Source organism: Aulonocara stuartgranti (genome assembly GCF_965226115.1).
Source record: "Aulonocara stuartgranti genome assembly, chromosome: 10".
In the NCBI taxonomy this organism is placed as follows: Eukaryota; Metazoa; Chordata; class Actinopteri; order Cichliformes; family Cichlidae; genus Aulonocara; species Aulonocara stuartgranti.
Window position 1 is genome coordinate 17,422,588 of NC_138946.1, and position 27,882 is coordinate 17,450,469.

General features: G+C 43.7%; 2 protein-coding genes across 6 annotated transcripts in view; both read left to right on the forward strand.

The window, feature by feature from the left end:
* The window catches only part of LOC309715757 (UDP-glucuronosyltransferase 2A2-like), a 38,878-nt gene extending 11,636 nt beyond the window's left edge, over window positions 1–27,242 (forward strand). The window contains exons 1-4 of one of the 5 annotated variants that reach the window (XM_082549131.1): window positions 22,500–22,553; window positions 24,636–24,934; window positions 25,017–25,730; window positions 26,498–27,242. In XM_082549131.1, the coding sequence (XP_082405257.1) occupies window positions 22,523–22,553; window positions 24,636–24,934; window positions 25,017–25,730; window positions 26,498–27,082 (1,629 nt within the window). In that variant the 5' untranslated portion in view covers window positions 22,500–22,522 and the 3' untranslated portion in view covers window positions 27,083–27,242. Of the gene's footprint in view, window positions 1–22,478; window positions 22,554–22,885; window positions 22,926–24,377; window positions 24,437–24,635; window positions 24,935–25,016; window positions 25,731–26,497 lie in introns of those variants that run through there. The other 4 variants (XM_082549133.1, XM_082549132.1, XM_082549134.1 and 1 more) reach the window with 4 other exon arrangements.
* On the forward strand, window positions 9,395–18,070 carry LOC309715762 (uncharacterized protein). Its single transcript, XM_082549144.1, has 2 exons — window positions 9,395–10,713; window positions 17,649–18,070. The coding sequence occupies exon 1, from the start codon at window positions 9,440–9,442 to the stop codon at window positions 10,436–10,438; it is 999 nt and encodes a 332-aa protein (XP_082405270.1). The 5' UTR covers window positions 9,395–9,439; the 3' UTR covers window positions 10,439–10,713; window positions 17,649–18,070.
* Window positions 27,243–27,882: the final 640 nt, after the last annotated feature.

Here is a 27,882-nt window from a genome sequence, read left to right on the forward strand (position 1 = left end):
ACAACGAAAGCTGTAACTCAGTCCTGGCCAAAAGACTTGAGTTACAACTGCTTTAAAATTACATGTGCCTGTGAGGACTGCTTTTATGTCCATTGAATGTCTGGACTGGTCTTCACAGAGATTGCTGCACAGGCATGAGTTTCTTCTTTTGCTCGCATATTTAACACAAGTTCACACAAGAGCCCATTATCTTTTGCCACCCAGCACTTATTCCAATTGTTGGCATTTGTATAGCATAAAAGAGCCGTAACACAAAGTCCCAGAACAAAAGAAAATCCAAGAAGTAGCTGCTGGCAAGACAGATAGACAGAGAGACGCTCTGCAAAGCAAGACAAACAAATGTTTAACTTTCCTGTTAATATTACTGTTATTTGCTAAAACAAAACTTGGATTGGAAGGAATACAAGTTTATTTTGACTCCTGTTCACACTCGAGTGTCAAATTTTAAACCTTGACACCCACTTTGACTTGTACTTGTATTTGCAGACCCGTATTGAACTTGCACCCTGAGAAAACAGGGTATCTATTCAGTAGTCGTAGCAAGTGAAACAAAAATCTGAGGAAGACGATGCACATGGATGCTAAAGTATGCAAAAATAAAGAAAAGGATAAGATTAGATTGCCCTTCTCTATTCTAAGTTCTTCATATTATAAGGTCAGTGATGACTTTTGTCTTCAAAACTACTCCCCCAATTTAAAGACCCATGTTTAACCCATTGCATCACTGTGCTTTACTCTACCTCCATTCTTTTTTTAAAGCCAGAGCATGTTTTGTAGTGTTTTCATAATGAAAAAGATATTTTTGCTTCCTACTGCAATAGTTGTGTTGGCCTTGGGTGGGCATGACTATGAGTTGACTGCTCCACTGCTTATTTCACGGTGTGACCTTGAACTCTTCAGTGTTTATAAGTATTTATGAAAGAGACTCTCTCCAGTGTAAACAGTTGGATACAGAGATCTTTTAACAAGGTGTGACTGAACTCTTCTGTGTTCTGCATGAGGTCCTCGTGGCTAAACACAGGCCTGGTTCATGTAAAGAATTTCTGACTATAACTGTCAGTAGCACGCAGACACGAGTCTCCAGGGCCTTTTAAAAAGTTTATTACTGGTGTTATAACTCTCTATATTTCTCCATTACAGTGTGTCATATAACAGTCTTTCCTCAGGCAAGTGGCTGACTTGCTCGTCATTAGAAACCTTTTGAGAGAATTTATGGAATCCAAATACTGCATTTTAAAGCCCATGAATAAAATATTGGCATATTAGCCCTTTAAAACAAAGTGCATCACATTCAATACAAAATAATTAAAGAAATAAATAAACTGCATGATAATTTTTTTCAGGAATAAATTGCAAAAAAAGGAAACATGATACAAATGTTAACTCTAATACGCAAATTAATATTTAATTATTTTTTTTTAAATTTCATCTGAAGGTTCAAAAAAAAATCTGGCAATTATTTTGTGGTTCAGGCTATAAAGACATAGAAAGACAACATCTATCCCAATCTTATATAACATAGCAAGAAGCAATACATAATAAAAAGTTGATAACCTAGTGCTCTATTGAGTCTGAATTTTGTCTTCCTCTATACAGATAATCACATTAAATTCAACATAGTGGAATTTTACCAAAGAAATCAAAAGATCAAAGAGCAAACGTTATCTCTATGAGGAATTGGTGCACATAAGACACGTCCCTTCCTTTTTCCGTGTTTATTCTTTGTTTGCCAGAGAGCAGCAGCAACAGAGTTCAACATCCTCTATGAAGATTATGCAGTGAAACAATAACCCGCCCTTGAATGCTTCTTTCAATCGACTTCTGATGGATGTTTGTATGATTAACTTTTAACTTCTTGTTTTCTTACAAAAGACATGTTTTGTTTTCAATGGACGTTTTCTCCTAGAAACATTGTTTTTACAATCTTCACTGTGGCTGACATGAGACTGACAATTTCAGTCAATCAGTCTATTACTTTGGTCCAGACTAACATTTCCCCCCAACTGCTGAATATCTTGCCCAGAGGGACAGAACTTTGTGCAGACATTCGTGTTACCAAAAGGATGTTTGCATGCTTATTAGCACTGAGAGTCACTGACAGACTTAAAGATCTGCTAGTGCAGCACTGCAGGCTTTTTCTCCACATCCACAAAAGACCCATGTACGAACAATTTTTGGCTGCTGTCACTCAACTGACAAAATAACTAGAATTGCTTTCAATCTGACTATGAGATACATTTTTCAGATAGATGTACAGCTAAATATATGAATATGAATGAATGAATTTCCTGTCCAGAAAGCTGCCAGTGACATTCTACTTGTTCACAATGAAAGACAAGGTTAGTGCTGGAAAAATAAACAGTGCACACGTGTCACATCTGCTGAGGTTGCTGAGGCACTATGCCAAATCAGTGAGGATGGGGAAACAGGACAGAACCATAAAACATGAGTTTTTAAATTTATTTTTTCCAGATCAGCAGCTTAACTTTAGTCAGACCTGCTTCATTTTGGATCTTGATGAGAAGATTTCCTTGTCAAGTACTGACTTGTACATTTAAGATAGTGAGTCGGAAAGCCAAAAGCATCACAGATGTGTCTTTTCAGCAAATTATCAGTATTTGTATCTAAACTGTAAATGAATTGGTTCATGTGTGCTTCATGTGTGACTGTGTGAGGTCTCTGTAGAGCAAGTTTGCTTTTACACTGCAGTTCAGTTGATGACCAACTGATCTGTTCTTATCTTATCTGATCTTATACTGTAACAAATGTCTATAAAAATTACATTATTTTATTTTATTTTGTTTATTTTATTTTGTTTATTTTGTTTGTTGTCTTTCTACTGGAACCAGCTAACTTTCAAATGAAGTGCATCAGCCCTTGCTGGCAAATGCATTACTATTCATGCATCCGTTTTTTGCTGTTTATCTGGGATGTGGGAAGGGATGTGCTCAGGGTGGTGTGGCTTCCATACCAAGTGCATAAATAACAAGTCGTCATCCCAAATATGTAGTGCATAGTAGTGAAAAGTATTACTAACACAAATACTGGTTGCAAACATTGGTTTTTATGTTGTGGACGTCTCTATATATTAAATTAATTACAGTGTCAAATGTTTGTTTATATAGTTGGTGGCAGATGTCAGTTTATAGTTGGGGTGAGGTGGGAAATTCCTGCGTTATTCCATAATGACACAGGCTCCTCTGGTGTGTTTAGCTTAAGTGCGACTGCGATGTAAAATTAAAAGAAGCGGCTAAAAGAAAACAAAGACAAATCAAAAGCAGCCGGCGGAGCTCGAGGATGTAATCAGTTTTTGTATTTTGCCTCTGTGATCTTATCTTTTCTTTAATTTAGCTTGTTTGTTGTTTAGAAAAGGCAGAAAAATTAAAGAACAGCTTGATTTTGTGCATTAGTGTGGATTCATGCATATGACTGATAAACTAAGGCCTTATATGAACAAACAAACCCACCAAGATTGGTCTCACATTTTTTTCCCTCCTCAAAAAAATCCATCCATCACTAAAACATCCTTCTTGTGAGCAGGCTGGCACATGAGAGAGTAACTTCATCGAGTGAGTCTTGCATTTGTGTTTGTTTTAAGATTTTCATCTGTCAGTTGCAGAATCCTGCCATAGCCCACTGAGATCATCCTCATTTCCACCCCTAGGGAAACATGAACTTTGACAAAGGCTTACATTCAAATAGAGGCATGAAGAGTGTCACTGTAATGAGAGAGTCATTTGGCGTGTCTATACATGCTCTCTAAGTAAAAAAAAAAAGGAATGTATGCCATTTCTTGTCTATATGTATCCATGTGAGGTACTTTAAGGGCCATTAAGTCATTTTCCAGTCATGCTTCACCTTCACCATGGCTACTTCATAAAACAGTCCAGCAATGGACAATTTCATAACTATTATTTGTTAGGTGTATGCAAATAAATTTGTGCATCTTCAGCTCAAATCAGAATTTTTACCAACTAGTAAATATCAGGAGAAACAGTTTTTATAATTTATTTACGATGTTGTTTTTTAAACCTTTCTTCTCATGTTTCTCTTACAGCAGCTAAAGTTTCCACATGGTCACAATCCTCTCTGATACTGTGATGCCAACATCTGCTTACTCAGACTCAAGCTGTCATTTAAGATGCATGGCACTTCTGGCAGAGTTTGCCGTTGCTTTTGTTTAAATTACCCTCTTAGTCATTCTGAATTTGTTATTTCTTTTGAATCATTTGACAGCTGATGAAGCCAAATCTACAAATAGATTATGTTCTAGTTTAAAGGATGTGCTTGCTTTCCGTGAATAGCTGAGGAAAGAATCAAGAGGAACCACCTGGAAAAATAAGGAACACAGACTCTAAAAGCTGATGGGAGCAGTTTCCTGTAATGTCTGTTCATTACTGTAGGGGGTAAGTTAAATACCAGCACTTTTCTTTTCTTTAATAAACATCAAAAACGTTTCACTCTGTCATTGTCATGGCTAAAATAAATGTGTCACATGTATAAATTTAAGTTCTTTCTTTTGCAACCCCAATAAAAAATGCTATAGGGGAGGTTTTGAATCACTGACCTCCATAAAGAGAGAAGGAATTCATTTTTGGAAGGTTTTGTTGTTTCAGCCTTTAACAGATGACTTACAAGCAAGTTCTTCATTTTAGTAAGCTGTGCTGAAACTGATTTTCTATGGGGACTTGAAAAAGCCTCTAAGTCTCTAGAATAAAAAGGCATGGGGGAAAGAATGATATCAAATTTCACATGTGTACCAGTTGTCTTTGTAAGTGCCCTGTCAAACTTTGCACGCTATGGGTGATGAGCCTTTGGCCTTAGTTGTGTTTATAATTGTGTGTTATGCAAGTGGAAAAGTCACATCAGACATATTCCCATTAATGCTTGACAGCTAACTCAAGTGCTGATGTTCAGGCAGGTAAAAAAAACAAAAAACACCTCCCAGCGAGCCAGTGAAAGGAAATATTGTTCAGTACCAACAGAATAAAAGTGCTTTTGAGTTACTGGACATACCAACCTGCCTTCTGGACATCTATTGCATTTTATTTGAAGATATTTAAAAAAAAAAAAAAAAGGTTTTCCAACAGTCCGACTTCAACAGACCAAACAGTCATCTAAGGGCTTAATTTTTCCATGTGGATACTGATAAGTTTGAATCAGGGCACAGGGCTGTGCTACAACATACCCTGGCCGTCTTTCCATTATCTGCATTCACTCACTCTAATATTGGATTAGGGTAAATGGTCATGCACAGAGCAGTAAAATAAACATTCTAATCATTTTTAAGGTGACAGCTGCACATTCGAGCTCTGACACTTTAAAGTGGATCCATTAAAACATACTATAACACAGCCTAATAAAGGAGAAGTGGAAAACGTGCTGCCCTTCGACTTGATTTCAGATGGAAGTAGAAGAAAATTGCTTGGATTTATGGTTTTATCATTTGAGATTTTTATTGAGACGATTGTCATGAACTGTAGAACAATCTGCCTCATTAATAGCGCACAACACAATGTGACACACTTTCCAGTCTCAGTTTATTTGTTTCTTACATGTTAATTTGTCATATTATAGTAATATGTGAACATCTTTCCCAGTAACACGTTTCGCCTATGATATTTAACACTGATTTATTTGTTGTGGTTTTCTTCTTTCATTATCTGTTTGAAGTACAAAATGCAATGTTTATAATTAGGGATTGGTATCGTTTAGGTTTTATCCGATACCAGTACCAAACCGGTACTTTTGAAACGGTGAAACACAAACTTTGTCCAAAAACCTCTCATGTTTAGCTGTTTTCCACTTTTTCTTTGGTCATTTTAGCCTTTTTGGCAAGGGTGAAGGGAGTATCTGCCATCAAACAAGAAGACAGCCGCATGTAACTACGACGGTGTTTGCTAGTTTACCTTACATGCATTAATGTAATAACGTGGTTAGCCTACTCAACGTAAATTACACACGAACAACATTAAGCTACTCATGCAGAGAAGAACGGCTGTTGCTGCCATCATCATCCGTCATCATTTCTGCTACACTGGCAGGGCTAGGGGCCAGGACTCTCCTCTTTGGGTTTTTGGGGGATGTTGCTAACGCCGGGTCAGATAACAGGCAACCCACCCGCAGTAGATGTGCTCGGTGTGAGGTCTCCCAGCAAGCTATCAAATATGGTGCATTTCTCAGCTTTTAACAAAATGCTATACGTCAACAGGTGTTTCATCAGATTCAAGGAGTTACCTCCTTTGCACAGTATCACCTTAAAGCACTTGTTGCAGGCTGCTGAGTTTGATTCTTTTGCATCTTTTGCTGTGAAGTACAGCCAGACTTTGACCACTTCGCCTTGGGCATTTTTAATCTGTAGCTCTGCTCCAAAAGAACGTACGTACCTGGACCCGCCTACTACGCTCGCAAAGGTAAAATGATTGGCTGGAATCCAAAGTGTATGACATCTCAGGAAAAAAAAAGCACCGAAATGTGCGCTGCTTTTCGGTCTGGTTACTACCGTTTATGTTAGAATGGGTACCGGTATCCAGTGCCATTACCCATCCCTATTTATAATGCACCTGGATAAGCCAAAATCTTGCTTTGCAGTATAGGCCTCAGGCTGTAAAGTTTTATTATTACCAACAACGAGACGTTCACATGCCCTGCGCTGGTGGACTCCGGGGCGGAGCAAAACTTAATGGATGAGAAACTGGCAAGGAAATTAGAGTTATCACTTACTCCGTTCGAACCACCCATCCCCGCGTCTACGTTGAATAATCAGGTGTTTGCTTTTATCACTCACCAGACCGCGCCAGTAAAATTAGTCACATCAAGAAAACCACAATGAGCTACTTTCCTTTTTCACTTTCCCTTCCCCTGACACCCCACTTATTTTAGGTTACCTCTGGCTACAGAGACAATCCTCACATTGATTGGGCAGGGAAAAAAAAAAATCACCAGCTGGAGTCTGTTTTGCTTGGTGAACTGCTTGAGATCAGCCGTTCCCCCCGCCTCTGCAGAGCGGATTCCAGCCCTGTCACAAGCACCAGACCTTTCCTCCATCCCCCCAGAATACCATGATTTACAACAAGTGTTCAATAAAGATAAGGCGCTCTCTCTTTCCCACCTCACCGACCGTATGACTGCGCCATTGACTTACTCCCGGGAGCTCCGCTGCCCTCCAGCAGACTGTACAATCTGTCTCGTCCCGAGAGAGAATCGATGGAGAACTACATCCAAGAGTTGCTGGCAGCAGGAAAAATCAGACTGCCTTCCTCCCCCGTCGCCGCGGGCTTCTTCTTCGTGGGAAAGAAGGACGGGTCACTCCATGCATCTGTCACGGCTGCCGAGGCGAGCCGTGTGGAATAAATGAGGATCCAATCGCAGGCAGTCGTGGAGAAGTGAAGGTGATTTATTGAACACGAAAAGAATGTGGACAAACAGCAAACGGGGCTCGAACTAAACTAAACTGGGAAACAACTAAACTACAGAGCAGAAACCTGAATGAAAACGAGCAGAGGAGGATGACGATGAACAGCAGGGAGAAGACACGGTGGATACACAGACTGACACTGAGTAATACAGACGAACCGGCAACAGGCAGGAGAACACACAGGGCTTAAATACACACACCAGTAATCAGGGGATGAGAGACAGGAGGGCAACACAGCTGGGAGGAATCTGGGCTGACGGGACAGGGGAAACGTAAACTGATCACACTCACATACGACACGGACCTTCACAATAAAACAGGAAACTCAGACACATGGAACCAGACAAGACATTGAACTAAACAGACAGATTCACAAACAGATGGGGTGACACCATAGACAGACAGATACAGACGCAGACTCAGAGGCAGACCGAAAATAACACAGAACTTAAACAATCATCATCTAGAAAATGATAACAAACTAAAAGCGCTGGGTCACCGACCCAGGACCATGACAGCATCGATTACCGAGGTTTGAACGACATCACTGTAAAGAATAAATATCCTCTCCCATTAATCAACTCTGTTTTCGAATCTCTCCAGGAAGCCACAGTTCTCACTAAGCTGGACCTGCTCGGATACGAGAGGGTGATGAATGGAAGACTGCCTTCAATACTCCATTAGGGCATTTTGAATATTTGGTGATGCCGTTCAGCTTAACTAACGCACCAGCGGTTTTTCAGGCCCTAGTCAGTGATGTGTTATGGGATTTTTTGAACATGTTCGTTTTTGTGTACTTGGATGATATTCTGGTTTTCTTCAGGACTCTCGAAGAGCATCACGTCCATGTGAGGAATGTGTAACAGCGGCTGCTGGAGAGCAGACTGTACATCAAGGCAGAGAAATGTGAGTTCCACACCTCATCTATTTCCTTCTTGGGCTACATTTTGGCAGGAGGACAGGTGAAGACAGATCCTGTGAAGGTCAAGGCGGTGCTGGAATGGCCGGTCCCGGAGTCACAGAAGAAGCTCCAATGCTTCCTCGGGTTCGGGAATTTTTATCGCCGCTTCATTCGGAACTACAGCCAAGTGGCCGCGCCTCTCACCCAGCTCATCTCGTCTATGGTACCTTTCTTCTCGCCCCCAGAAGCTCATGCAGCCTTCGTAAAATCAAAGCAATTATTCACTTCTGCACCCATTCTAACCCATCCTGACACCTCAGCTTGAGGCACAGAAAAGAAGATCAGACACCAGCGAGGGAGGATAAGAAGGACAGACGCAACAACATTGCCATCCCCTATGTAGCCGGTGCATCAGAAAAACTCAGGAGAGTTTTCTCCAAGCATGACATCCCGGTGTACTTCAGACCCAGCAACACGCTCAGACAAAAACTGGTTCACCCGAAAGACAAAACTCCAAAACACAGACTTAACAATGTGGTGTATGCTGTACAGTGCAGCGAGGAATGCCCAGACCTCTACATTGGAGAGACCAAACAGCCACTTCACAAGCGCATGGCACAACATAGAAGAGCCACCTCCACAGGACAAGACTCAGCAGTCCATCTGCATCTTAAGGATAAAGGACACTCTTTCGAGGATGCCAATGTTCACATTTTGGACAGAGAGGACAGATGTTTGAAAGAGGAGTGAAAGAAGCCATCTATGTCCACTGTGAGCGACCATCTTTGAACAGAGGCGGTGGTTTACGACACCAACTGTCTGCCATCTATAATCCAGTTTTGAGTTCCCTCCCCAGACGCCTTAACGCCCATTCACATCGTGGGCCATCTGACCTCAGGAATTTGCATGATAAGGTGGGGCCAGGTTTCACAATGAGCTCACCCGAAACCCTGGCTGATTGGGACCCACACCCAGTTTCACACTGTGGTGGGGCGTGGTCTGTGGTGCCATGCAGGGAGGGCGGACGCACCTGCACGGCATCCTTAATCACGCCCGCCTAGTTAAAAACATGGGGACTCAGGGGTTTGGGTGTGTTGTGGTGTGACGTGACTTAAATAAAGATGGCTCTGAACGTTGCAACGTGGTCCCGCCGTGCCTTATTCACGCCACATTGGTGCCGAAACCCAGGAGGCGGCATGGCGGGTACTGACCAGAGCCAGGGAAGGGAAGAGCTGGCCGAGATGGTGGCCGAAATAGCGGCCACCCAGCGGAAGCAGGCGGCGGAGGTGCGTCGCCAGCAGGAAGAGCTGCAGGACCAGCCCGAGCGCCACCTGGAAAGGATTGGGGAGCTGGCGGCGCTGCTCTGGGCCTGGGTGCCACCCCCACAGGTGTGTCCCGAGGACAGTGAAGCGGTGGAGGAGCCGTGTGAGGCACCTCAGCAGCCGGAGGTGGCAGACGAGGCGCGCAGGGATCTGCGCCTGCCGGAGGAGGGGGAACAGCCGGGTGAAGGGCTGCTCCTGCCGGGAGCGGTGGATGAGCCGCTCCAACCGGAGGCGGCAGACGAGGCGCGCGAGGGTCTGCGCCGGCTGGAGGAGGAGGAGCTGTGCGAGGGGCTGCTCGAGCCGGAAGCAGCAGCAGGAGCAGCAGCAGCGGCGGAGGAGCTGCGCGAGGGGCTGCTCGAGCCGGGAGTGGCGGCGGAGGGAGTAGCAGTGATGGAGGAGTCGCGCGATGGGCTGCTCCGGCGGGGAGCGACGGAGGGGCCGCGCAAGGAGCTGGAGGTCCCCGTGCCAGTGGAGCCTGCTCAAGTGGAACAGGCGAGCGAGGCGTGCGCCACGCTTGAGATCGCCGTGCTCGCCAGACCGGCCTCACCACCACCAGAGGCCAGTACACGCTACACCTCTGCCCGGCCACCTGTGAGCTGGGGCTCACGACTGTGCCGGCCGCGCTGGGTGCACCTGCCACGCGTCCGACCTCCGAACCAGCTTGGCCTGCGCCACTGGATTCGAGAAAGTTATTTTCTGTTATTTTACGGTAGTATTTTGGCGCACCAGCTGCCGGAATATTACTGTTTTTTTAAGATTTGTTTTTTTTTCCTATTTATAGATAATTTCATTGTTTAATCACATTAACATGTTCCTAATTTAATGTTTAAAATTCACTTGAAAAGGCAAGATCCCATGTAAAATTAGCACAACAAACTGTATTTTCATTACTGGAAATAACCGTATTTTTATGAGGAAGTTATTTTCTGTTATTTTCTGGTAGTATTTTGGCGCCCCAGCTGCCAGAATATTACCATTTTTTAAAGTTTTTTTTAAACAGTGTGGGACACCTTTGAACTGGGAACTTGGAACTAATAACAGCATCTGACTGGAGGAGCGCAGAGTTCGAGTGGGTAAGTGCAGGCTAAGAAGATCTGAAATGTAACCTGGAGCCAAACCATGGAGAGCTTTAAAAACAAATAATAAAACCTTAAAATCAATTTAACTGGCAGCCAATGTAGAGATGCGAGTATCGGAGTAATACTCTCTCTCTTTCTGGTACCCGTCAGGAGCCTTGTGGCTGCATTTTGAACAAATTGCAGGCGGGACAGGCTTGAGTGACAGATGCCTAAGTAGAGAGAGTTACAAGAGTCAAGACGTGATAATATGAAAGCATGGATAACAGTTCCAGGTCTTTAGATGAGTTGGAAAAAACTGCGCGAACAACCGAATTTATTTGCTTGTCCAGCTTGAGGGTAGAATCAAAAATGAAACCAAGATTTTTTACATGGTGATGTACATTAGCTGATAATGGGCCTAAATTGTTTCTTATAAGACTAATAGAGTCCTGCTTGCCGAAAAATATAATGTCAGTTTTGTCGTGATTTAGTTTGAGAAAGTTCAGAGACATCCAGCAATGTATGTCGCTAAGACTCTCTGAGACTTTCTGCAGTGTACTATTGGCAACTGTGTATCATCTGCATAAGAGTGATAGGAGATCTGGTGTTTCTGAAAAATGGAGCCTAATGGGAGCATGTATAAGGAGAATAAGACAGGGCCCAGAATAAAGCCCTGAGGTATTCCACAAGTGAGTGTAGCTGGGGAAGAGTATCTGTTACCCAGCATCACAGAATATGTTCTGTTCTCCAGGTAAGATGCAAACCATTTTAGAGCAGAGCCTTGAATGCCGACACATGTCTTTAGACCGTTTAATAGGACTGTGTGGTCGACAGTGTCAAATGCTGCACTCAGGTCTAAAAGAATTAAAACTGTACTTTTTCCATAGTCAGCAGCTAGAAGCACATCATTGAACGCCTTCAGTAGAGCAGACTCTGTGCTGTGGCAGGCTCTGAAACCAGAAGGATATTTATCCAGAATATTATGTATATCTAAGAATGAGGATAATTGGTGAAGGACAACTTTCTTGAGAACCTGGTTAGGCAGCTTTTTTTTTTTTAGAAGCGGCTGGACAACAGCTTGTTTAAACAAACGAGGAACAGTTCTATTTGAGATACTGCCATTTACAATAGCAAGGATGGTTTTTTTTTGTTGTTTTTTTTCCCCTGTCCCGTTTGGCTCTTTTGCCATCAGAATTATTGTCTAAAGGCAAAGAAAGATAGCAAGGATGTTAGGGCCGACTGTCTTCAGCACATCTCTGAGAAATGGTGTAGGTAACACATCCAAGGGGCATGTAGTTGGTTTCATGTGCATTATTGTATCAGTAAGATGGGATAATGAAACTGGTTTAAATTCGGAGAAAAAGAATCAACATGTAGGTGGTTCAGAAGGGTCTTGGGATGGGAGCAGCTGCTCTGATATTATCAATTTTTTCAGTAAAAAATTGCCGTGTGTGAGGCAGCCTCAGATATGGCTGAAGTGGTGGGATGCAGGACAGAGTTGACTGTGTTGAATAGAACTTTAGGATTACCAGAATTCTTAGTAATGATCTTGGATAAATAATTTGCTCTGATGGTGCGCTGATAGTTATTTAGACAATCTCTAAACACTTGGTAAGAAACGTGGAGCTTATCTTTCTTTGATTTTTGTTCTGCTTTCCTGCATTCCTGCCTGACGGCACGAGTGACCTTATTTAGCTAAGGCTGAGTTTTAAATTTTTTCCATCTACATTTTAGAGGAGCAATTGAGTCCATTATGTTGGTACAAGCACAATTAAAATATGCAAGTAGCTCATCAGGATTATTGCAATAAGGAGAACGTTCATCAAAGGTGGCTAAAGGAGATGAAGCGAAGGCAGCTGAGAATTGGGGAGCAGTTTCAGGTGTTATAGGACGTATAAGAGAGGGGGCCTGGGTTTGTTTGAAGGATGAGTGAGCAGTGGGAATATTAAACAAAAAGGAAATTATGATCAGATGGACACACATCAATCACCTCAACGCCGATCACCGAGAGCCCAGATGACAAGATGAGCTCAAGAGTGTGGCCCTGCTTATGTGTAGGGCCGTTGACAGACTGGGTCAGGATAAATGAGTCCAAGAGTTGTGAAAATTCCCTAACCAAAGGTTTGGAGGGGCAACACATATGGATATTGAAGTCACCAAGGATTAGCATTCTGGGTAGCATTCTGCATTTAAAGTGATCTCTGAAAACTGTTGCCAAGCCGCCTCCACGATGTGTTAAGGAAGTTACAGTTTTCAGGACTCAATTCCACAAAAGCAGCTAGATCATCAGTGGGTAGCCAAGGTTCTGTAATAAAAAGAAGGTCCAAGCCATGAGAGACAAACAGGTCACGGTATATGAAAATTTGTTCACCATGGACCTTGCATTGATTAATGCCAATTTAAGTGGTGAGGAATGTGTGACAGCACCAGATGGTACAAATTCCAGATGCTGAAAATTGGTGGTGTTGGCACCTCTGTTTTTCCCGTCCAGTCTAGTTGAGAGACAACAGGAAGCTGTCGAGATAGATGGTATTTGGTGAGAAAGTCCGTTTCCCACAGGAAAATTATATACATGCAGATTATGACGGCAGCCCCGGTGAATGTAGCACGGACGGCGAGCTATCCCCAAAGCAACACAGCGCACATAAGTTTGGGGAAGTAGCCGAGTCCTTGTGTTAAGATGTAGCAGTTCCAATTTTGAGTAGTGCATTCTGTCATTTGCATAAAGGTCCGAGCCTTTGATACGGCCATAAAAACACTGCATAGTCCAATAATAAAGCTGAGCAACGGTAGGCATATCAAGCATATAGTTAAAAGGGGAATCATAGTTTCTCCATTTGTTCACACAGCCAGGTTAAAACCACGTTAGCCAGCATGCCACAGCCACGAATTACAGCCCAGTGCCAGAAAAGTAGCTGTGATTACCTACCTGGCACTGTGCACACCATTGGCAGCTTGAGAAGGCAGATACTTGATGTGGTGACAGGCCAAACAGTAGTACATGCAGGGGGCAGCGAGGGCTACGTTAGGCTGGTGAGTCAGGTCCCCAGGAGAGTCTTTCACAGAAAAACGATAAAATCCAGGCTTTCCAGGGTCAAATAAAAAGCCGTGCTCAAAGGCTAAAACAGTTAAATTAAATACTTTAGTGAAAAATGAAAACGGAGCTACATACAGAGAACACACACACGAAGAGCAGCGGCAGAAAGACCCACCAGCGTACGCTCACCCGGAAACAGACTGCCAAATCAATAAAGTTCTGTTGGAGCAGCCTTTCAACGCCTCTCTCTGTCTCTTGCTAGCAAAGTTGACCCAGATAGTGAAGCTAGTTTTCGGCTATGAGCCCGACACAAAACCCGACGTATTAGCCAGAGATCCCTTTACTATGATTTGGAGCCGTGGACCTCTCTGAGGTATCAAGAGAGTGAAAACAATTTATTTTTATTTTTTTTACTAGCAGTCATAAACTACCCATGTGGAAAAGAAATACTAAAAACTTATAAAAGACTTGCATATGATGTGGCCTGCTTCATATAGTGGATCATATAAGGCTTATATGATTTACTCATGAAAGTGGCCACTTTCTCATTACTTTCATATATTGTTTTAATAAGTATCCAAAACATACAAGTTTCATTTATATAATTTTTCAAGGGATCTTATATCTGTTTTCAGTCTTGTATCCTTTTCATATGAGTTTCATACAAGACAGATACAAACTTTATAAGATTTATATATATATTTTCCATATGGGTAATGTGTACACTTACAGCTGCATTTTTATTTTGTTAAATACAAACAAAATTATAGCAGAAGTGCTGTCACATGTCTGGCCAAAAGAGAGTACCAATTTGTTTATTTGGTACTTCAATGAAAAGCTTAATTTAAGAATTCACGTTCACGTTTGCAGTTTTGTCTAGTTATACAATATTTGAAATTAAAAACACAAACAAACAAATAAAACAATACATTTTTGTGGGTGTTTTCTTGTTTGTTTGGTTTTTTCTTTTATACTATTTGAACACTAAAGTGGCCCTACAGTGAGATGACAGTGCCAGCAGTGGCCCACAGCTCAATTAAATTTGAGACCGCTGCTCTAATGTAAGCGTCTTGTTAATGTTGGTGAAGTCAGTTACACAGTGGACCCTGGGCCAGCAGTGCATGGGCAGGAATGCATTTCTTACTTGGAAATTTGGAGACCACTTTACATTTAAAGAACAAATGGATGGGCAAACTCTGCCAGTAAACAAGCTTCTCTCAGCTGGAAGTTCTTTTTAAAAAACTAATGTTAGCCTACTGCAGCTACCTTGTTTTAGTTGTGGTAGCTACCTGGGTTATGTGCCACTTCAGTATCTTCGATGTACTTTTGCTGTGTGATTTATTACTATTACTGAAGGCTGCATTACAACCTGCTAGCTGCAAATAATCATGTGCAGTTCTGAACACAGACAAAAAGAAAACATATCACTGATACAGAAATAGTTTCCTATACGAGATCTCTGCAAAAAGTGCAGCATTACCTAATGTCCACTCTACTGTTACTCATTTTATATTAAGATTTAAAAAAAAATCTAGTTGGTATTGGTATGGCGAGTAGCCTTCAGTAACATTCATGTAGTTGTAAAAAACATGATAATATATTAAGTAATCCAAAGTATTCAGAATACGTTTCTCTCATTGAGTAACGTAATGGAATACGTTACAAAATACATTTTGGGGCATGTATTCTCTAATCTGTAATGGAACACATTTTAAAAGTAACCTTCCCAACACTGGGCGTGTTTATATTGGAAAGTAGATATGCACCTGAAGGGTGGACTCTCACCGGCTGACTGTAAGCTGACAGTTGGCTGACCTCTGGCTGAAAGTAGCAATTTTGAGTGGCTGTATCTATACACACATTGATAACCTATCATGGGTGATGTCCATCTTCTATACTGACACTACACTGTTATACTGTCTTTATACTAGAGTATGACATTGGAATTCAGTGAATGAATCCAAGCATCATCTTAAATCAAATGAATCTCTTCTACACTTGATGTAACCTAACTCTGTCCATGGGCACCACAGACACTGTGCAACAGTCCAACACAGAGATTTACTGTGAATTCAACACATGAATGCAAACTAACCTTTTTATCCTGCACAAAACTACCCAGTATTTGCAACATTTAAATAACACAAAGTTAGCAAAATAGTAAGTTAGTAAAATGAAAGTACATAGTTTATCAAGACATATCATTTGCAAATACAATATGTGATTAAACATTTGTGATGACACTACACGCAAGCTTTTAATTTGAAGTTTATCACTGAGCAGTCCTCTCCTCTTCCTCTCCTGTCCTGTCTGTCTACATCTTTCAGCATCTCTGAGTGAAGTTAATCTTGCACTCTTTTGTCAAAGGAGCTTGCAAAGAAAAGCATCTTTACTTCTTTAAGTTGCTTGAAGACGTTTCACCTCTCATCCGAGAAGCTTCTTCAGTTCTAAGGTCAAATGGTGGGGAGTCCCAGATGGGACTGTCTGGGACTGCAGGTGGCAGTCTGGGACTCCCCACCATTTGACCTTAGAACTGAAGAAGCTTCTCGGATGAGAGGTGAAACGTCTTCAAGCAACTTAAAGAAGTCCAGACGCTTTTCTTTGCAAGCTCCTTTGACTACGATGTCCTGGATGACTGAGAACCTTCACAGACACTTGCACTCTTTTCTCTCCCTGTGAAATACAGCAGCTGGATGTTTAGCTATCACCACCAGTGCTGGTCAAGTTACTTGAAAATAGTTAATGATGACTTCCCGAAGAAAGTAATCCCATGACTTTACCGATTACACATTTTCAAAAATAATTAGTTACTTTATTACTTAGTTACTTTTGAAAAACATGATACATAACCTGAATACGTAATAAACTAATAGACCTTTCAGCCCAATTATATTTTTTCTGCATAATCCATCATATAAAATGGAATCAAATGAAAAAGTCTCTTTTTAAGAATTGTTTTCTTTTCTAATCTTTTAACTTTATGCACAATGCGTCAAGCAACAATTAATTTATATTGTTGCGAAATCAATCAATGTAGAGCAGTGTCACAAACCACGGAGGCCCCAGAAAAGTGCAATCAAACGTTGAGTTTATTAACAGCCCGGAGAAAACATCAACATATGTCTTCTGACCAAAATACATGTTGTGGACACTTATAAAGCAGTGGGGTACACGCCCCCCCATGGCGTCAATGACAGATTAAAATAGGTTCCAGACCTTAGTCACAGTTAATTGTACATCTTGTACATCTTTAATAGCTATAAACAGACATAGAACTTCTCATTTTGATAACACCTTCCATACAAGGTAATAATCTTAAGCCCTCAGGGTCTCTGAGGCTAATTCTTGACTCTGCTCATCTGTTACCAAGTAGAATAAAATGCAACAAGTTTGCAACAAGAAGCTGGAAACATTTGGGCCTCTGCTCAGGCCTATTCCTAGATTATATGTATTATATGTACTGTAAGCATGCATTGCAGTTATCCTTCTATGTTCTAGTTTCCCTCAGCATGTATCACCTGGACAGTCACGCCAGTGAAGCTTAAAACCCTTAATGAGCTGAACATCAACTCAAAATAGGCACAGATATGCAATGTATATAAAATACTTCTAACCGTACTTTTAGTAAAAGTTAACATAATGGAAGGATCCTCAAATGGACATCTTCAATAAACAACTGTAATGCAGTATCAAGACTGTGAGAAATATTATTAGGTGAACTAATGCTTTAAAGAATGTTATTAATGCAGTTATAATGATGCGGATTATATGGCAGCAATAAAAGAATTTCTGTATCTCCACAATATGCAACAGTCTTTGACTTGAAGAAATTTGTTTAACATTTAAACCTATTTTCTGTATATTCCAGCATACAAAAAAATATAACTTTGTGTGTTTACACTCGCTCTTTCAGATAGATGCTGTCACGATCGGGCGAATTACACACAGTAGTTCGGCGTGCCCATGTGGCGTGCTGGCTAGACCCAAACGCGGCGAAGGCTAGCGGTTGGTGGGAACAGACACGCAGTTATTCTAGTAACTATCAGTGCATGAAGCGTGGCTTCGGAACTGGCGTTACAGACGGAGAGCGAGCGGAGCCGGGATGAGAAAAAGGATTGAAGGGAAAAACACTCACGGTTGCTGAATCAGGCAGAGACTGACGTCGGCAAAGTTTCGGAGCTCCTGACATGAAGAGAACGATGTCTGAACAGCGAACAGGTGGGTGGCGTCTCTTTTAAACCCGGCCCCGTGATCAGCTGATCACCGGCTGACAGGACCCCCCCCCCCGAAGACCGGCACCCGACGGTCCAGGACGGCGGCGGCGGAAATCCGAGATGAGAGAAGGATCCAAGACGAAGCGGGACGGCACCCAGGAGCACTCCTCAGGACCGTAGCCAGCCCAGTCCACCAAATACTGGACCCCCCGACCCCGGGGACGGGAGTCCAAGATCCGCCGGACAGTGTAGACAGGACCCCCATCGACGAACCTGGGTGGGGGCGGGGCCCGGGAGGGGGGCGCCAGCGAGGAAGTGACGCGCCGTTTAAGCTGCGAGACGTGGAAAACCGGATGGCCCTTCATGGCGGGTGGAAGCCGGAGACGATAAGCCATGGGGTTGAGTCGGGCAGTGATCTTGTACGGGCCAACGAACCTGGGAGTGAGTTTCTTGGACTCGGTGCGGAGCCGAAGGTGCCTCGTGGAGAGCCAGACGCGATCCCCTGGCTGGAATGGATGACCCGGGCGGTGGCGGCGACGATGCTGCCGGGTGTACAGAGCGTTGGCTCGGGAAATGGCAGCCCGCGCCCTGATCCAGGCCTGACGACAGCGGCGGACCATCCGTTCAGCAGCAGGCACGTCGACCTCTGCCTCCTGATGGCTATAGATAGGAGGATGAAAACCATGACAGACTTCAAAGGGCGAGAGACCGGTGGCAGAAGAGACGTGAAGGTTATGAGACAGCTCAGCCCACAACAGGTAACGAGGCCAAAGCGACGGTTGGGCGGAGACGAAGCACCTCAAGAAACGCCCCAACTGTTGATTGGTCCGTTCAACCTGCTCATTGGTCTGAGGGTGATAGCCGGACGAGAGGCTGGGAGACGCTCCAATCAGGCGGCAAAAGGCTTTCCAGAACCTGGCGGTGACCTGGGGTCCCCGATCGGAGACTATGTCCTTGGGGAACCCGTGAAGCCGGACAACATGGTCCAGGAGGAGCTCGGCCGTCCGTTTGGCGGAAGGGAGGCTGGCCAGAGCGACCAGGTGCACCGCCTTAGAAAACCGGTCTACAAAGGTGAGGATGGTGTCAAGACCATCCACGGATGGGAGGCCGGTAACAAAGTCGAGGCCGACATGGGACCAGGGACGTCCCGGCACAGGGAGAGGGCGAAGGTTGCCAGCGGGCGGCTGAGTGGAGGACTTGGCCCGAGCACAGGTGTCACAGGCGGAAACGAATTCACGGATGTCCCGAGTCATGGAGGGCCACCAGAAGGCACGACGGAGGAGTTGGAGGGTCCTGTCGGGCCCCAGGTGACCAGAGAGCGGGGAGGAATGAGCCCAGAGCAAGGCTTCCTGACGGCACCGGAATGGTACATAGAGCCTCCCAGCAGGGGTGTCAGGCGGAGGTGGTTCGGCGGTCAGGGCATCCCGGATAGAGTCCTCCAAGGGCCACCGAAGGGGGGCAGCGAAGCAATGAGAAGGTAGGATAGGTCCAGGGTCTGACGTGAGGCCGTCCTGGGCGAACTGTCTGGAGAGAGCGTCTGCCTTAGCGTTCTTGGAACCAGGGCGGTAGGAGAGGTGGAAATTGTAAGGCTCAAAGAATAAGGCCCAACGGGCCTGCCTTGGGTTGAGCTGCTTGGCAGTCCGAATATGGATCAGGTTCTGATGATCAGTCCAGATCAGAAAAGGGTCTTTCGCTCCCAGGAGCCAATGCCGCCACTCTTCTAAGGCCCACTTGATGGCCAGGAGTTCTCGGTCTCCGACACCGTACCGTTGCTGCGTGGGAGAAAATTTCCTTGAGAAATAGCAGCATGGGTGAAGTTTTCCATCCGGGCCGTGTTGAGAAAGGACGGCGCCAGCGCCAACATCGGAGGCATCCACCTCCACCACAAAATCTCTGGCAGGATCAGGGTGGCGTAGGACGGGGGCCGTAGTGAACCGGTGGATAAGGTCTCGGAATGCCTGTTTCGCACCTGGGGAGAGGCAGAAGGGCTTAGGCAGGTTAGCTGGTTTGGTGAGGGATGTCAGTGGGGCGACAACGGTGCTGAAATTGCGGATAAAGCGCCGATAGAAACTGGCAAAGCCCAGGAAGCTCTGTGGCTGAGGCCACTGGGTCACGGCTTGGACCTTTTGCGGGTCCATGGTCAGGCCATTGGAGGAGATGGTGAAGCCTAGGAAGGTGGTGGACCGCTGATGGAAAGCACACTTCTCCAGTTTGCAGAACAGCTGGTACTCGAGCAGCCTGCTCAGCACGGCCCGCACATGGCGAATATGGTCCACTTCGGTGCGGGAGTAGATCAAGATGTCATCTAGATAAGCAAACACCCACCGGCCTAGCATATCCCGCAAGACATCGTTGATCAGATGTTGGAAGACAGCAGGGCTGTTGCAGAGGCCGAAGGGCATCACCAGGTACTCCCAGTGCCCCTTAGGGGTGATGAAGGCTGTCTTCCATTCATCCCCTTCCCTAATTCGCACCAAATTGTAGGCGCTGCGTAGGTCCAGTTTGGTGAAGATGCAGGCCTGGGAGAGGGAATCGAGTGCGGTGGATAGCAGAGGAAGAGGATGGCGGTTCTTGACGGTGACTTTATTCAAGCCCCGATAATCTATACAGGAGCAGAGCCCGCCATCTTTCTTCTTGTCAAAGAAGAATCCCGCAGCTGCAGGGGAGGTAGAAGGGTGAATAAAGCCCTGTTGGAGAGCCTCAGCAACGTACTCCTCCATGGCTTTGTCCTCTGCTGGTGACAGAGAGAACAGGCGACCACGAGGAGGGACCGCTCCCGGGAGGAGCTCAATGGCCATGTCGTAGGAGCGATGAGGAGGTAGAGTAGAGGCTCGCCTCTTACTGAAGACCTCAGATAGGTCGTGGTAAGCCGGAGGGATCTTATCCAGATCAATGGGCTCCGGGGGTGAAGCCTCTTCTGACTTTGAGTTCTTTTTGGTCCGAGAGAGAAGGCAGCGGCGTGGACACTGGGGACCCCAATCCAGGATCTGGCAGGAAGACCAGGAGATGTGGGGGTCATGTTGACGGAACCAGGGGAATCCAAGGATGAGAGAAGAGGAAGTGGCCGAGACTACTAGAAACCGGATCTCCTCCTGATGATCCCCAATAGACATGTGAACCGGCTGGGTCTGGAACTGGATCGGGTAGGGTTGGAGGGGTCGCCCATCTACTGAGGTCACCGGGAGAAATCGATCGACGGAAGTTAACGGAATGCGAAGTCGAGAGGCTAGTTTTTGGTCGATGAAGTTCTCAGCGGCTCCGGTGTCCAGGAGGGCTTCAGATGAGAACTGTTGGTGTTTCAGGTGAAATATTACTGGTAACAGAAAACGAGAGGGGTCAGAGGAGTGGGAAGGGCCAGGTGGGACTCCCCCGCAGTCTACCTGGCGTCGTCGTTTCACGGACGTAGCGGGCACTGGGGACGACGGTGTCGAGCTGATCTACAGTAGGCGCAGAGACCCTCACGCCAGCGTCTCTCTCTCTCCTCTTTGGAGAGTCTACCCAGCTGCATGGGCTCCTCCCTGGATGTACTGCTTGGGCTAGCAGCGGCTCCGTCAGAGGGGGGAGGAGGCTGCGAAGACGTGGCCCTCTGAGGCTGGAAGGGTTTGAAGGCCCGAGGGGTGTGGCGAGGCCGCGACATCACTCGTTGGTCGATCTTCAGGGCGAGGTCCACGGCCTCATCCAGAGTTTTTGGGGCCTCACGGCCGGTCATCTCATCTCGGATGTAATCAGCCAGTCCCTCCAGAAAATAGAGTGCAGAGAAGCATCTCCCCACTTTAGCTTAGCGGCCAGGGTACAGAATTGGGAGGCAAAGTGACAGACGGGTCGACTGCCCTGGCGTAAATGAAGCAGCTGTGACTCCACTTCCACTTCGCTGCTCGGGGGAACAAACGTCTTTTTTAATTCCTCCACAAACAGGGCATAGTCATTGCAAGCTGCAGATTTATTGTTGTAGAGAGCCGCGGCCCATTCCTGAGCCTGGCCAGACAAGAGAGAGGTTAACAGTGCAACTTTTGCACGGGCGGTGGCGTATTTAGTGGGCTGACATTCAAACAGCATGTCTAAAGTGGCGAGCAAACCATCAGGCCGGCCATCAACTCCGTTCCACTTATCTGGTAGTCCGATCCGGGGCTCCGCGCTCACCGGCACTGGCTGACGTTGCAGCGAGGTGACGGAAGTGGAAAGTTGGAGGACAGTTTTGGTGAGGGACTCCATTTTTGTGCTCATGTGATCTACCACACTGCAAAGATATAGTACTTCGGCTTTCAGCCGTTCGAATTCCGCTGGGTCTATATGCGGCTCACACATCCTGTCACGATCGGGCGAATTACACACAGTAGTTCGGCGTGCCCATGTGGCGTGCTGGCTAGACCCAAACGCGGCGAAGGCTAGTGGTGGGTGGGAACAGACACGCAGTTATTCTAGTAACGATCAGTGCATGAAGCGTGGCTTCGGAACTGGCGTTACAGACGGAGAGCGAGCGGAGCCGGGATGAGAAAAAGGATTGAAGGGAAAAACACTCACGGTTGCTGAATCAGACAGAGACTGACGTCGGCAAAGTTTCGGAGCTCCTGACATGAAGAGAACGATGTCTGAGCGGCGAACAGGTGGGTGGCGTCTCTTTTAAACCCGGCCCCGTGATCAGCTGATCACCGGCTGACAGGTGCAAGTAAAACACAGCATTTTTTTTTTAAAATCCCAAGATTTAGCAGCATTTAGTCCTGTCGCTCTTAAATCTGTTTTCACCTTTAAAGCAGGAGTGGGGCAGGTGGAGGTTCGCCTGGTTTTGCAGCGGTCATGTCAGTGGGGGGGATCCAGGAGTTTCTCTGCGAATTTCAAATTCCCGTGGCAGCGTGCTAGGTGCTTGCTCAGATTTGAAGTTTAATTTTCCGCTGTAGAAATAAGTTTTCTTCCCACGCAGAGTGTACAGCAGATGCTAATATTTTTGTCACTTTTTACGGAGTCAAACTCAAAGTAATGTAAGTACTTCCAAGCTTTAAATGCTGCATGGTCGTACTCTCTCCCTCATTTCATATTATCCATTGTTGATCTGCACACGTCTGTTGCTGCCAAGGATGTCCTACGCTTGTACGTCATTGCCATGAAACACTCTCACAAACAAAATAAGGGTTTAGTAACGCAGTAACACAGTGTGCTTACGGGAAAGTAACAGTAATCTAATTACTTTTTTGCAATAGCAATTGGATTACCCCTCTCTGATCACCAAAATGTACGACAAACTGCCAAAACTGTGTGTTTACTGATGTTTATTGAACTGAAAGAAATGCTGAATTTGAAATTAGCTTCCACTTAAAAAAACGCCACTCCCTTCCTGCCACCTCCTCTTCAGTAGCACAAGCTAGATCCTGCACCTAGTAAACTGTGTTTGACACAGAAATCCAAAAACAGAGCAACTCAGGCAGATAACAGGGGAAAAGAGAAAGAAAGAAAATGAGAACAATAACTAGAATAAGGAAAACACAAGAAATACAACTTAAAAAGGAATTTTGCAACACTTGTAGATAATAAATAACCTGGAAGTTATTTATTCAAACCCCGTATTTATTGATAAGACCACAGGATATCACATATTAAAACTGAGAAATATAATGGGGATTTTCTTTAAAAATATCAGAACAGGAAAATGTTTACTGTTACTACACAGTGCAACTAGTGTGGCTAACATTATCATTAGCTTTTTATTATGTGACCTCTGGTCAGAGCTATGTTGACACTATAATGATGAAAGAGATCAGAAATATCTAAAATCTTATAACTCTTTTATATAAATGACCATTGCTGTTGGCATAGAAAACAAGTACGAAATGGTTGACCAGATACTGCCTTTAACATGCTAAATTAAAGATAACACTTGTGCTGAAATTGAGAAAAAACAACCAAATGCCGTATTTTTTCTCTCACACACTCATTAATGTACAAGTCAGTGAATCCGCGGTCAATGTACAATTCCTGTGGTCTACTCTCTGAACTCTTCTGAAAAGGGGAAAGTGGGCAGGAGGTCAATAATATTTACACCTACCAACACTGAAGGCGCCTGTTTACACATGAACCAAAATCAAGGGTTATAAAACATGTATGTTACATTGAGCTGAAAGATACATTTTATTATTAACTTAACTGATCTCTGTAAAATAACTATAATAACTAATTGGATGATTGAACAAAAAAAAAAGAAAAAACCCAAAAGGAAGTCAATTAGGGAGAAGATGATTACAAAATAAAACAGGAAAAGAATGAATTTAATTAGGAAACAAATAAAAACGTGACAAATAACATGAAGTCATAAAATTATGAAAAAATTAGAAAAATTTTAAAATTATTTGTGATGCATGTAACTCATTTACAAGTGAAAGAACCTCTGAATCTGGAGTTTGAACTTCAGATTCAGAGAGTTAGGCAAACTGGACTAGATTTCAAGAACAGTCTTTCTGTGGGCAGGCTAGACAGTAGTTGGATCTCTCAACCCAAGGTAAGGAATTTCCTAAAACACTGTCCTTTAATTTTGGTGTCTATTTGGTTAAAAGGATCATGTAAATATTCCAGTGCTTGCAAGTGATGTATAGCTCTACATATTTGGCTGAAGAGCAAATAAAATTTTTCTTTACATTGTGGATACTTGATATAATTTATGAGATCACTGAGGTGATTATTTCTCTCTGATATTATAGGAGCCATGACATCCCATCATGTCTTTGGGATGCTTTCTTTCCTCAGTTTATTCCTCATTTCATTTACACCACACTGCGATGGAGGAAACATTCTGGTGTTTCCTTTAGATGGCAGCCACTGGATCAATATGAAAATCTTGCTTGAAGAACTTCATGCTAGGGGACACAACTTCACTGTGATCAGGCCGTCTACCAGCTGGTACATCTCTGAAAAGTCTGATCTATACACATCCATTACAGTTGAAACGGCTGTAGATTTTGAGCATTTTTTTGGTGGGTGTCTACAGGAGCAGGTGGAGGTATGTGAATAGTGTATGTGATGAGTCTGAATATAAATACTCTGTTATTTATAAAAAAAAATTCTTTTTTCACTTTTCTTAGGTGGAAAGAGAGGGGGCATCATTGATGACTGCCTTCACACTCACCAAGAATTTTTTTTCTTTAATTTCTTTTGCACATTCACTTTGGTATGATGCTTTGAAAAATATTTTTGATGATCAAAATATGATCAAAAGATTAAGAGATTCCCAGTATGATCTGGTTCTAACTGATCCAGCTTTAGCCCCAGGGCTTATTCTAGCCAAATATCTCAAGCTCCCCTTAGTGCTCAACGTACGCTGGATCACCAGTGGAGAAGGCCACTTTGTGTTAGCTCCCTCACCACTCTCCTATATCCCAGTGCCAGGATCCGGCTTAACAGACAAAATGAATTTCATCCAGAGGCTCAAGAATATTCTTTTCTATAGCATTATACTGTTCCAGCAGAAATTTGTGGTGGACCCAGTATATAATGACATATGTGATAAGTATATTGAGGGTGGATGTGACGTCATCTCACTTCTTCAGGAAGCAGACATTTGGCTGTTCAGGTCAGATTTTGTGTTCGAGTTCCCTCGCCCCACTATGCCAAATGTTGTCTATATAGGAGGATTTCAGTGCAAACCAGCTCAGCCTCTGCCAGCAGAGCTGGAGGAGTTTGTTCAGAGTGCCGGGCAACATGGAGTGATCATCATGAGTCTGGGAACTCATGTCGATGCTTTGCCCAAAGAGGTTACAGAGGAAGTTGCCGGTGTCTTTGCCAAGATGCCCCAGAAGGTAACAAAAAGTCAAAGATTCATATTTCCACTACTGCGTCTTGGATTGTTAACCTATAGTATTTTAATTTGTCCATATTAGCCAATAGATACACTGTGAAAGATTCCATTGTTTGTGTATTGCCATTCAGAAACCACAGTTTAGCATTGCGGTGCATTTTGGAGCCAGAAGTGTATGTAAATTTATGAGAGGATGGAGTGGTATGTTATTAGTCAGGAAGGCTAAATTCTGTAAGAGTCTACACAAAAAAGATAGTATATTTAATGCTGGCACAGGTTACCAATAAAATAATATTAGAGTTACACTTAAAAAAAAAAAAATAACACAAGCAAGATTTAGGACAGATACCTTGGTTAGACTGTTAGTACAAATAAAGAAAGAGAGAGTCACACTTAGCATAGAAATGCTCCAAAAGAAAAAAATAGAATAAACACTAACAAGAGGTTCTTTTCTGTAACTTGAATTAGGTAAGGTGTCCCTCCCATAGAGTTCCTTTGACGTATATTGTTTTTGCATTAGGTTGTAAACATACTTGCTTTTGATGTCTTGACGTTTTAACTACTGTAAGCAGCCTCAACATCGAAAGGAACAGCAAATGACACTTCAGTGATCCCATCATGTAACTCCCGGAAAAGTTACTTAAAACTCATTAACATTAAGATTTTAGTCTGAATTTGCATCTAAGTTAATTCTGTGTAGTATTGTTAAGTGTTTTGTAAAGTCTCAGGGCTAATGGGGAAATCTTTTTTTTTGTTTTTTCTTACCAGGTGATCTGGAAGCATAAAGGAGACCAACCCTCTACACTGGGAAACAACATACTAATAGTCGACTGGATGCCACAGAAAGATCTTCTGGGTCATCCACAGACCAAAGTCTTTGTAGCTCATGGAGGAACTAATGGTGTCCAGGAGGCCATTTACTATGGGGTCCCTGTGCTCGGCATACCCTTGTTCTTCGACCAGTATGACAACCTTCTACGACTGCAGGAGAGAGGAGCTGGAAAGATCATTAAGCTAGCTGATGTTAATGGCCACAGTTTTGAGCAAGGTCTTAAGGAAGTGATCCATCAAGAGAGCTACAGGCAGAACATTCAAAGACTGTCAGGTTTGCACAAAGATCAGCCAATAACACCTATGGAGAAGGCCGTCTTCTGGGTAGAATATGTGATGCGCCACAAAGGGGCTCGTCACCTGCGTACAGAAGCTTATAAGATGCCCTGGTACTCTTACTACTGTTTAGATGTACTGTTCATATTGCTGTCTGTGGTCACTGTGCTGCTTCTCTCTATTGTGGCTGTTTTCAGATTTCTGTGCTGCCGAAGACAAAGAAAGATAAAAACTAAACAAAGCTAAAATATTTTCCATTTGGGAGATGACATACTATGTCTATTAGTTACTGTGGTTTAGTTTTACTCTTTAGATGTACTGTTCATATTGCTGTCTGTGGTCACTGCGCTGCTCCTCTCTATTGGCATTTTGAGATGTATGTATAGCTAAAGACCAAAACAATAAAAACACAACTGAGTTCTCTTTTAGCAAATGTTTCAATGAGTTCTTTTGAATTCTAGATAAACATGTAAAAACAGACTTTAATTTTTTTTTTAGATTTCTATGAATTTTTAATTGGAAGATGGTGCTATGTCTGACCATTATTGTGGTGTTACAGCACACTTGCTAAAATGATTAAACTGGGTTTTAATTTAAAAAAAAACAAAAAACGTAACAGCAGATCGCTTGAACTTAAGATGGGGTTATTGCCACAGGCTAAACAAGGAAATGCCATCAGCAAAGGAGGAAAAGTTTAACTTGCTGATTGGCAAGGCTGCACACTTGGGTGTATAACAGCTCTAGAGCAGAGCTTTCCCTCATAGCTGAGAGGTTTTATACACATGGTATTAAGAAAAAACAAGACTAACATGTTGCAACAAATTATCAAGTCTGTGACATGCCTGGGATTAAAAAGAGCTAGAAATAGAACAATTTCAGAATGATGTGCATGCAAATGCTAAAAACCCCAAACATCTTGGCAAATAATTTTTAAAAAGGTTCAATTTGCTACTGGAAACTCTTCGATACAGAAAGTTTTTTTTTTTTTTTTTTTTTTTTGGTTTGTTTGTTAGGAAGGAGAAAAGCAATGCCTAATTCAGACTGGC

What these genes read in the sequence shown, in the direction of transcription:
- LOC309715762 (XM_082549144.1), top strand. Translation starts at nt 9,440, where the DNA reads ATGGCTCTGAACGTTGCAACGTGGTCCCGCCGTGCCTTATTCACGCCA.